Source organism: Lagopus leucura, unplaced genomic scaffold (genome assembly GCF_019238085.1).
Source record: "Lagopus leucura isolate 7727_CA_CO unplaced genomic scaffold, USGS_WTPT01 Super-Scaffold_100004, whole genome shotgun sequence".
Classification (NCBI taxonomy): Eukaryota; Metazoa; Chordata; class Aves; order Galliformes; family Phasianidae; genus Lagopus; species Lagopus leucura.
In genome coordinates this window covers 11,697,592-11,709,765 of record NW_024962264.1, presented here as the reverse complement: position 1 = coordinate 11,709,765, position 12,174 = coordinate 11,697,592, and the positions used below count along the sequence as shown (strand labels likewise).

Here is a 12,174-nt window from a genome sequence, read left to right as displayed (position 1 = left end):
ACAGCTGAGTGATTGAATGCTGTTTATCAGCTGGACATAGTATCAGAAAGATCTTACCTGAAAACAGTTTTTAAACTTCTTGCTGACAAAATAGAGTGCTATTGGGTTTATGCAAGAGTTCATAGTTGCCAGGTTGATGCTGATATAATCCAATGGCAGCAAGAAACTAGATGACAAAAAAAGAAATCAAAATTCGTTCTTCATATGCTGTGGAAGCATACATGTTTTCCTGTTTGCAATCTCTTTTGTCACAGAAACAAATTCTTTCTCACCTCTGTTATCTTTTACCATGAGATACCTATAGCGGGCAGTCTCACAGAAATTCAAGAGCCCCAGGAAAGAGATTACAATGGCAATATATATAGTATTTATTGTAATTATGCTACGCCGTAAGAACATCCACCTGAAAATGGGTGTAGTTGAAAAATCATAAAATGAAGTTGCGTGTACAGTGACATTTCTCACATAATATTCAAATGCATGACATGATGTATTTTTTGAGTATAAATAAGTTACTGATATGGAAAATGAAGTACCTGAGCAGTTCACATCTGCCGGGATCTCTTTCATTGTATACCATTTTCTTCAAAATTCGGCTCAAATGGAGGGGGAACCAGCAAAGAGCAAATATCACTACTAAACAGAAAACTGTCTTTGCGACTTCTCGGCGCTAGAAAAATAAGATAACAATGATTTAGTGTCTAGTTCATACTGATAAGAGATTGTAGTGATGTTAGCAGTAAAGTTAAATTGTTTAGATAAGCATGCAAGGAAAGTGCAGCTTCCAGACCACCTGATGCCTCTGAACTTTTTTTTAATGAGTCTTGCTCTTTATTTAACTCTGGCAGTCCTCTACATTACCTTCTCATCTCTGAAACTGGCACAGCTGGAGCATACAGGGCATTGTCAGGACTTAGTAGTTGTTAGGCTAACAATATCCACTGCTGAGCATTCCAAAACCTGACAGCTTTCCCAGTCTTTCTTATTCCTCTCCAGTGGACTACTTTTCTGGCAGTTTATCATCTTTCTTTAAAAACATACATACTCTCTAGGAAATTTTTTTCGTGTATGATGGAAACTGAGATAACTCCTATTTGATAAAAACACTTTCAGGTAACCCTTAATGTGAAGTAATTTGTAAACTCAAGGCACCCAAATCAATTGGCAATAACAATTCTGTTGTACAATGTATCTAGTCAGGATATCATTCTCCATGATATCTTATATTTGGTACGCATCCTGTCGTATAGAAGGGTACTGCACAGTATTATAATTTTGTTATCCTTGCAATGTGATCTTTATGTTCTTATGGATTCTTTCTACAAGCAAAATTACAGAAATGTCTGTATTACAGCTTAATCTCAATGCTTAGGAAAAAATTTATATTTAATGGATATTTTACACAACTTTCAAGATTTACTGATGTATTAGTGGATTTTGGGCGATGTCTACCAGCGTTCTTTGGCAGGTGTGGATTTGATAAAGAGGATTAAGTGGGGATAAGAGTACCACTTCTAGAACTGTCTTTGTAATGTGACAGGAGTAAGCATTTCGAGGTTGTTATTAAGAATCTTGAATGTATGAGCAAGTCTCATTAGGTGCTATTAGTGTTTCTTCTTTCTTATAAAGCAGTTGTTATCAAAATAGAAGAAACGTAACTGGAAAATAATGTGGACAAGACTGAAGAAAGAAAGAAGGACAAAAAGCGACAAAGGGACGAGTACTGGTAAACAGAGGCATAAATTCATCCTCCAGGATCCAGTCCAAGTAGTGTGCTCGCACTGCTTATCCAGTTGTGGAAGCTGGGGGGCAGATTCCCCTGAGCATACCATTGTCCTTCTAATGGGTAGAGTAGTCTTGTGTGGCCCTAGGATGGGCTGAATTGTGAGTCCTAGGGTCTGATAAGGGGGAGAAGGTGGAAAATCTGAGAAAGGCAAAGATCCCTCTGATCTGCCCTGTTCTGAAATGTGGCAGCAGAGAAGGAATCTCTGAAAGAGCTCGCTCAGCTAGAAAGAACTGCTCTAGGGATTCATACTGGTAAATGTGGAATTTAGAACAAAGTCGAATTTGAAGGGCTGAAATTAATATTATACCCTCTTGTCTGACTAACTGCAGTGAAAAAACTACAGGTTGTTTTTTAAGTTTCAGTTAGCAATGAAAAATCAGACAGTGCTGCAAAAACATCATAGTGAGAACTGACGGTTCCGTGAGTGACTTTGTGATCATTTGTCCTAGTCTTACTGCACTTTTCAAAGCAGTGAAGCTACAGCAATAGTAACTGCCACAGTGCAGTAAGACTGAAAAAAATATCTGTTCTAAACTAAGTTACTCTAGAGCGGTTTTTCATATGAACCTAAAATTGCATATCAAAGTGCACCAAAGTAGGAAGGACTCATGTAGTAATAACGAGGCAAGAAAAAATTTATTTTAAAATCTTTGTAGTTACAAAGATTAACGAACGGGAGAACACAACCATCACACTTTCTTAAGAAAAGAAATACACCAATTACTTTCTTGAGCTGCCTTTAGTATCTCCTTATGTTACGATTTAGTCTTGTGTTCCAGGATGGACTGAATACCTTAATATCAGAAATAGTCAACACCCTCACCTCCTATTTCTGTAACTTATTCAAACATAGAAACATTTCTAAAATAACCCTAAGACAGAAGAATAGTATTTTCAAACATTGGTGGTCCTAATATTTACCTGCTTAAGGTGTTCACTGAGAGCAATTCTCAAGTTGCTGTTCCTTCTGTTTAACATTTCACAAGTCATTAGCGTATAGAAGATGGCAGTACACGCCAGTGGCATGCAGAAATAGAAGCCAAACAGCCACCAATCCTTTGCATCTTTGTAAAACTAGATAAGGTAAAGAAAAGAGAAAGTATTTTTATATGATTCAATAGAAAGTACCACAAAGATACGGGAAATGGAAAGTTAGTATGCTTGTATGCATCTATTTGCGAACGGCCCTAAATTATGTAAACTTTATCAGTTGGATATACTTCGGACCAACATCAACATGTGAATTGTGGCATTGTAAACATTTATTTTACCTCAGTGACAATCTGCCTATACCCTTGTTGCAATCTGTCTTGTATGGGAAGAAATTAATTTTGATTGTGTTTTCTGAAACTTTATACTTAGTCAAGAAAAGGAGTTCAGCTCCAACTTCAGTATGATGTACAAGCAATGTAGACACTGAGTGTGAGATAACAAATATCTCTAAATGCCTGTCTCAGGAAATGCCATTTACCTCTGCAGCTTCTGCTCTTATTCCAAAAAAGGAAAATTCAAAGCGTTTTGTAACTTTAGCCACCTTTCCTTATCAGTGAAAGTGCTGGTAGTTGGTTGTTTATATGTAGGGCTGATAGAAGCCTCTCTGTAGGTGTTTGATATATGGAAAGCTTAGGACTGGTGTCTTCTATTGGTACAGTTACTTTTAACCCTTCATGTGCCTTGCATACCATTTGACTTTTGTGACAAGACCCTGAAGAAGGAACTGATAGAGTATCCATATTTGCCTGTGTAATTTAAATGCTAGTTGTGTTTTATGTTAACAATTTATGCTCTATGGGAAACAGCGTATTTGAAACAATATTCAAAATTATTGTTTTCTGTAGGCTATTTTCAGGCTAAAAACATTATTGTATCTTAATTCTTAAACTTCATGCACAGCCAAAATTGTGCACTGACATACGACTCTTTAAAGACTTCCTGTCTCTACATTATTAGTCACTGAGATGACTATGTGTAAAAGGGAACCTTCTTTCTCCTGATCTTTCCTCAAGCTTGTTTATTCCTAGCGGATGTGCTCTTGTAACATGATGGTTCCCACACCAAATGTCAAAATGCTAATAACTGAGGATTATACAGATCCTGTTTGAAGAAGTCAAACTTTGACATCTTGTTTACATTTAAAACTGAAAGGCACTAAACTTTGAAAGATGAAGGAAACAAATGCAATGCAATAATCTTTAGTATTTAGTAGTGTTCGTTTCTTAGTCTGCTGTAGTTGCATCAGAGACTTGATTTACTGAGGAAAAAGGAAATGGCTTTTATTTGTCTCCATCTAAACCCAACAGTTATCTGCTTACTAAGCTTGTTAATTTAGAGTATGCTGAGGTATCTAGGCCACAGCCCTGCTCTAGAGGCATCTTGAACTGTGCTCATTAGCTTCTTTCCTCCTCCTTATTGTAACCTCATCCCTGCACGAGGAGGGGCTGCAGTCTAATGCATAGTTACACACTCCTCTAGGGCTGCATTTTCCCAGCTGAGACCTGAGTTTCTGCCAGCAGAAAAACAGAAAGCAAAATGCCTCGTATTTTAAGAGTTTGTACTGAGGGGAAATCTAATTACCACTCCTCCTGCAGAGAAAAGGATTACAAATACATGGAGCAATTGCCCGTTCTGTGGGAAATTCCTACGGGTTAGACTAGAAGCATATTAGTTGGGCAGTACAGTAAAATGCATACTGTGTGAATCCACACTATGTTTAAAAGGAATAAGTTTTGTCATTTGTTAACCAGCTTTCATGAGTATTGCATGTCAGCCAATGCATTCACAGTCCTGTTTCACAACCCTGACCAATACACAAATTCTGTACAAAAACCTGACTATGAAGTAACAAATCCTACACAGAAATGTCTGCAAATGGTTAATTATGGAATCTGACTTTGTCAAAGCTTACATCAAAGCACAAAACTGGGTTGATTTAAGAGAACTAGGCATTCTTTTGTTTGTCTTGAAAGCCCACATGGAACTAGTTTTCTACAGGAAATGTGCATTTTAAACAAGTTTCCTAGTGCACTCAGCCTCTAGGGAATCATGGTCTAGCATGAACCTTTATAGTCCTTCAAGAATAGTTTTAAAATTGAATGAATTAACCTATTTAAAAAAAAAAAAAAGTTAATCATAAACCTTCCCCTAAGCTCAGTAATTGTTTATTTGATGTTTGTGTTAGTGAATATATTTAAGGTTAAAATATTTCCATTTTAATCTCTTGTTTCTACTTGCTTGGATTACATTGAAACACAACATTTTTTTTGACTGATGCATCCAACATTTATTCTCAGCTTGAACCTAAATGCTGATTTATATCCTTAAAAATCAAACTGGCATGGAGTGATTTAGATATTTGAATTATTCTGAGCAAATAAAAGTTACTAATTCCTGCCAATATGCAAAACAAGCCAAGCCGTTCTACTAAGTCCATTAGGAACAGAAAAATAATCATTACTGTGCCTATGTGGGACCTGAACTACTGTGCTTTGGAGAAACAGGATGAGAAAAACATAAAACATTTTTCTCAGGGAGAGAGGAAGTACAGATTGTCCAACCACAACTGTGGAGAAAAGTTGTTATTAAAAATGCACAGACTTACACTCACTGCAGTAAAGCATACTTTTAACTATCTGCAAGCCATGTTGTCTGTGCAGTTAAGAAATATAGTACAAGTTCTGAACAGTTTCACTTCCTCTTCACCTGTATTATTTCCACTAGAGATTTGCTTTTGTTTTCTCTTGCTTCTGACATCCCTGCAGCCTGTGGAACCCTGCCAAAGTTGATGGTATTCTACTGAAAAACACAATTCCTGCACCCTTTTTATTTATTATTTATTTTATGCGTGTTATATGCTAATTATTTATTTTTATACATGTCCTCGTTTCATTTGCCTCACCCTTCTCAGTTCTAACCGAAGCCACGTGAGGTTACATTGGATCTAGCCCAAGATCCAGTAAAAGTACAAGTATGTGGCATTTGAAAACGGAAAACAGTTTTGTCATGAAAAATTCTGGGTCAGGAAAACTGTGGAGTTTCCTTCAAGATCTTGCATTACCTGCAACAAAACATAACAAATCCCTTTTTTGCTACCTCTAAGAAAAATTAATTTGTGGATGAAGAATGGCCCTTCCTTGGGTTTACAGGGAAGAAGGTGTTTCTTTTCCTTTTCCTGAAGGTAAGACCAAGCAGAAACTCACTATCCCTCTATGCAGTAGATGGGTTAACTCTGTAGTGACTGCTCATGTGATGTGCTTTGAACAAGCTAATGTGGATATTTGTGACTGGAAAAGTGCAGTAGTACAGAGGCAGAGGGTTATGAAATTTGCCTAAGAATCCTGGTGTGTACTTCAGTATTTCTCTTGCTCTTGAGTAGCAGTGCTTGGGTGACAGCTAACAGTGCCACAGCTACCTAGGTTGGACATATGTCAATTTCATAACTGTAATTTCTGATAAATGAAGGGATTATTCTCTGATTTTGGACAAGTGTTTTAATAGGAAAAATGAAGTTAGAGCTTTGATGTGTTATACCTGGAAACACAATGCCTCCTAGGGCTGTGACACTCTTGGTTGTTCTATAATTAGGCCCTAATTGCAGATTTCTTTATTAAGAATCCTTAGCAGTGAATGATGCTGTAATGTCACATTTGATATTTTCTGAATGAAAGCAGAGGGCTGATACCTGTAGACTGAAGACCCTCTTTGCACCAATACATATCAGAATACATTTTGCACCTTAACAGATTAACAAAGTGCATGTTAAGTGTCTAATTTATAAAGAGAGGAAAGGATGTTACTTACCAACATAAATTTATTTGTAGGGTTGAGCATGCAGGTAACATAACTTTCATCTTTGTATCTGAAAGGTACCACAGCAAAACCAATGGCTTCTGGAATAGCCAGTATAAAAGACAGAAGCCAAATGGAGAAAATTTCAATAGCAGTGATCATAGGGATTCCAATTCCCTGAACGCGGCTCCAGGAGGCAACTGCTCTATACCTGCAAGAGACAGGCATTAATTTCTAATCTTTTTTCTTCCTCAAATTCAAACATTTTGCATCAGTTTGATATATGAAGTAAAATCCCAAAGCTGGCATTGTAACTTTATATTGCTTGTTCTTCTTGCCTACTCCAAGAACTCTGCTGTCCAGCCATCCAGGATACACAGTAGAGCACATCAGGGAGTGGATAGTAAAGAGTTGGATGCAATTGTTAGGCTAAGGCACATGATTGTATGGCATTCTACTGTATGGACTGTTCTTGTGGTTACTAATTAAAGTAGGCAAGGTCTGTGAGGGCAGACTGTATTTTATGCTAGCTCAGGTGATGTTACAGCAGAAAACAATTTCTAATGCAGTAGCTGTTATAAAAACGTGAGGCAACTATAATCTTTGGCTACCTCAGCTTAACAGCAGTGCTGTCTAAAGTGGTCAGCTTGGCATCCAGTGAAATATTGTTAAAATAGTGTTCATCATGTGAAAATGTATTTATTTACACAGTGCTAAAATACTGTTTTTATGAGGCACGTTCTATATTGGCCTTAGACTACAACAGAGTTATATCCTTCTGGCAGTAATCTCAGCCCCTGCATTACCTTTCTTATGAGAAAATGAAGAGTGTGGCTAAGAAGGGTGTTCATACCAAAAGTAGCAGTTTTCTCCACAACTTTATCCCCTAGGTTCTAAGTTTCTGTTTGTTTGTTTGTTTTTAAAAAAAAGCAAAACACAACGGCACAAAAAGTCTAGAATTACTGAAACCAGCTTTGCTGTATGAATGCAACAGCTTGTAACTCACATAAAAAGTAAAAATTCTAAAAAGTTTCAAATATAGCAAGTGCACTTGCAACATTCTCCCTTTTCCTCTTCCCCTTTTTCCCTTCCCTGTCCCTCACATGCTAGATTCTTGTTACAGGCTGCAGCTTTTCCCCCATTAAGGGAACTGAGCAGGTCTTTCACTTCTACTTTTCTGCCAGATTTCAAGGATCTTGTAGGAATTTATAAGCTTTGAAACTTCAACCTCTCTGTCAGCTTTGATCAAAAGGTTCAAAAATTATTGAGAGAAGACTGATAGGAATGTAGTAAAGTCTTTAATTTATGGACATATCAGTCCATAAATTAAATTTTCAGTAGCGGATTTGATTGTTATCTACTCATAGCTGCAGCAAACAAGTTACTTAGCCTTTCCAGAAATTTAGCAAAGATAACCATCTAGAAGTCATGGAAAGAACAAACACCAGTTTTGTTTTTGTAATAATCTGAAAAGCGTTTTGGAGAGCCTTCTGTCATTGGCAATATCACATTTTCTAAACTGTGTTTATTTTCACAAAGTAATAGCACTTTCTCATTTTGAATTACAATGCTTCATGGGCTTCTAGTAGAACTAGTCTTTAGCTGAGGAGAGAGAATTATGATTGCAGGAAGTCAAAGTGTTGATATGGGCTTAAGGATGGCAGGAGTTGAAGGAAAAGAGTAGCTGAGAACTCTGGATTAAGACGCTTTGTACTGAGAATGGCTGGAGTTTGAATTTCTGAAATGAAGCAGTGAAGACCTTCTGATGGGATAAAACTGGTGAAGGGTGTAGGGCACAGGCTATTGTTATTAACGGCAACCACACCTCTTCTCTAATCAAAATACTAGATTAACATCGTAGATTCACATACACAGCATTTCTTCTAATTTTCCGTGTCACCACTCCCCTCTCCCCCTTTTATTTCTTTGTAATTGTGCTCATTATCAGGATGAAACACATTAATGAAATCCCACGTATCCTTTACATTAGAAGGAAAATGATGCAGAAATGCAAGATCAGGCCTTCGTAAAGTCTTCAGAAGGCATTATTACAGAACGTCACTGGAAAGTGTATGTTAAAATGGTTGCAGTAAACAGATTTGAATCCTTGACTTTGAGAGTTATGGTAAGATCATACACAGCACAGTCACAGGTGCACTAGAAACAGATTCTTAGTGCAACATTTTAATTGAAGGGTATTTACAAAGATTTTGAACACACCAAAGCAAACTAATGTATTGTGGATTTGCAAATTAAGAATACATTTAGAGGTTTTTGTTTTTATCTCCTAAAAGATCTCAGGAGGGAGGCAATAATTTACTCACATAGAGGAAGTCTATGAGAACGGTATTCTGAGATTATTGAAACAAGCTATGCTAAAATAATTGAGAGAATAATTTTTATCATCAGATCTTCTCACATATTTATATTAAAATACAAATTAAATTTGGAATAATTAGTGATCTTTTTATATTTCACTTCATCAAATATCAAATTTTAACTTTAATTACTAAATGCAATATTCTATGGAGTATTCCCAAAAATACTCAGTATTTGTACTAAGTAAACTTTGAAAATAGAGCAGCAAATGTGCAGTTTATTCTTTGCTAACTGACAACCTTGCAATCAGTTCAGTCAGCTGCAGTGCATGGTACTGTCCCATCATCCTTGAATGATATTCTTAAATACGAGACTGTGGACTACATTTTTTTCAAATAAGAAATAATTTTTTGTGCTGTGTTGCCTGTGCAGCTATGTAAATGAATACAAAGAAGTTGTAAATCGTGAATCTAATTCTTTTCATTCTTGTATATTTTTTGTACCTGTTCTGTTCAAGTTATGTCTACTTTGAACAGGAGAAGATCAGCGTGCAAGGGTTTGGATCATACATCTTTTTTTTTTAGTTCACATTTCAAATAACCAGCAAATGAGGAACCGCTGACTGAAAAATGTTATGAATGGTTTCAGCTAAAGGATAAGCAGCTTACTAATTAGATCAGAATTTCCTGAGTATGTACTAACCTGCAATTACTTGGTCACTGCTTATTGCTGTAACAGTGATTTCAAAAACTCTGGTAGTAAAATGTTTCTAGTGGGTGTTCTGTAGGTTTTATTATTTGCATAATCTTTGTATAGGCACAAAGATCCCATAATTAAGAATGGGAAAATACTGCTGGGTTTATTTCCCTCCCATTTAAAAAATAATAATATAGGATGTCTGCCAGGGAACTGAAATAAATTTAATTCCTCAATCTAAAATTTATTTTATCTTATTTTATCTTTTTAGTTTGTTTCCTTTTTCTTTCCAACCTTGTCTAAAGTGTTCAGCTCTTTTCCATGTCATTTCCTTTTCCATGTTTAGTGCTGTGGCTTCTTTTTTTGTTTTGTTTTTTACTGCTCATGCATATGCTGTCAACTTGAGTATATTGTGCCCTTCAGTTGCTCTCTCCTCTCCGTTTCCTCTCTTTTCTCTTCTTCCATTCTGGTCTATTTATTCCAGCTTGCTTTTCATGGATCCTGCAGGCTATCCTGCTACTTGTATTCAAAGATGCACAGTATTTGAGGACAAGGGATTATTGCATCATGAAGTATCTGCACTACATAAAACTAAATACTTTGCACTCCTACCCAGCTATAACTTCTTTCAAGCGTGTCTTACAGATGGCATCTTGTCTTGACCTGAGAAAATTAAAAGCAACACACCTTCACCTTTTCTTTGTGATTTCTTATAGTCAATGCCCTCACGTGTAATTTGTTTTCTTTAGGTATGTCTGGCTGAAACTTTGATTAATAGGTTCACATTATATCTTTTTTTGCAAAGCTAAAGAGCTCACGAATAACTGATGCATCATCTGTATTTCAGAACTTGGACATAATATTGAAGAGGCTTCTTCAGTATCATTTCTGAGATCTGTAAGGCCTCTGAATAATTTCTGATTTTTTTTTTTTTTTTTTACACCCTCTCCATGATTTCACCATTCCTTGATAAAAAAAATAGTTCCTGAACTCTAGTTAGCTTTTCAGTGTTAGCCTCATTAAAGCTGTAAGTTTATGTTTTCAGCTGTGACTTGGATTTGTTTCTGGAATATTTTGGAAGTTCTTTTTACCATAGTGGAATCTAATCACAATTGGAAAAGAGAATGTGCTGTGGGCCTTGTGAAGTGATATCAAGGAGCATATGAAAATTAAATCATGGCCTGTAAGTTTTCTGTAGCCAATCATTTCTCAAGCTTGTTGTCTTTTGGAGAAAGTGGCTTTGTTTCCCCATTTCTTTTGACTGCATTAAAATTAGATGTTCTAATGACCCACTAGTACAATGTATTTTGGTTCTGCAAGTCGTACCAGGCCTTTATAAAAGGAGAAAAGTAGTAGAAAAGTCATTCAATATTTGATCAAGTACATGAGAAGTGGTTACTCTCGAGGTTAGCATTTTATGCCTCTGCTGATACTGATCTATTCCTCTTTGCTCCTAGAGATTACAGCAGTTCCTCATTCTGAAGATAGCTCACTGTGTGTTGACTGCAATATAAGTTAATAATTAAAAAAAAAATTAAAATTATGAATCATTAATATATTGATATTAATCTAATATCTCTTAATATCGTAAGGCTTATGTTGCTTTTCTTTGGTATTGCAATCTTGACTATCTGCTACACTCACTGGAAGTTGGTCCAGATGAAAGCAACTAAGCTGAGTGTCCTATAAATTTTCTGTGCAGAAGAAGTGAGAGTGTCTATTTATGACGTGATATCCTTATCTTGACTCTTCTTAAAGCCATCTTCTCATCAAAATTGTTATGTCTAAGATATAAGCAAAAGTAAAAGTTCAGGAAGGATAATATCCTTTCTCCTCATCGCAGTCAGGGACTGTTTAGAAATAAGTCAAACTATCATCATCCTCATGACCTGGAGTTTAAAAATGCCTGAGAGGCATCTGAAATAAATGTGAACTTTCTCTGAAAGATGATGACTCTTTTGGTGTTTTTTGCCATCCTCTTGAGATCATGTGTAAGTGGACATTGTTTCCCTTGGGAATATACAGTTAATTTTACCACACTGTTAGAGCAAGCTGTTCTGTGTAAGGGGGAACTAATAGTGAGTAGAGTTTCAGTAGCATGCAGTTAACAAGGGGACCAGTCCCTTTAGGAAAGAGCAAACGTTCTAAATCAAGGCTGTGGTCTACAAATGAGAGCTAGGGAGTCAACAATTATCAAAGCTATAAAGCTCTGAGTTAATTATAGCAACTGATTCCATCTATTTCTATACTGCGGAATGCAATCCCATACATAGGCACACAAACTAGCTGTAAATGATGTCATTTGCAGGAGCTTTTCTATGGCAAAAGAATAAAAACAAAATGTAAAAGTAGCCCATAGACCAGGAACAGTCCTGCTGTAGCAGCTCACAAGTCTATATTTACTCATTTTCTTTATTAAAAGGTATGTAATAGCTGATGTAGAATTTTGTGTTGTGACTATGACTGATGCTCCACTGCCTAACGTAATTTGCTTAAGGTGCTTTCAGATCCTACTTTAATGTCAATTTAACCCAGATTCACTTTGTGTTAGCCACGACAAGACACTGGCTATGCATACCTGTTTTCTA

The 12,174-nt window shown here is 36.3% G+C and overlaps 1 protein-coding gene across 1 annotated transcript in view; it reads right to left on the bottom strand.

Moving 5' to 3' along the window:
* EDNRA (endothelin receptor type A) overlaps nucleotides 1-12,174 on the bottom strand; it is a 29,116-nt gene that overhangs the window by 3,321 nt on the left and 13,621 nt on the right. The window contains exons 4-7 of the mRNA XM_042870545.1: nucleotides 6,584-6,782; nucleotides 2,708-2,860; nucleotides 537-670; nucleotides 58-166 (exon numbers count right to left, since the gene is read on the bottom strand). Coding sequence (XP_042726479.1) covers nucleotides 58-166; nucleotides 537-670; nucleotides 2,708-2,860; nucleotides 6,584-6,782 — 595 coding nt within the window. The remainder of the gene's footprint in view (nucleotides 1-57; nucleotides 167-536; nucleotides 671-2,707; nucleotides 2,861-6,583; nucleotides 6,783-12,174) is intronic.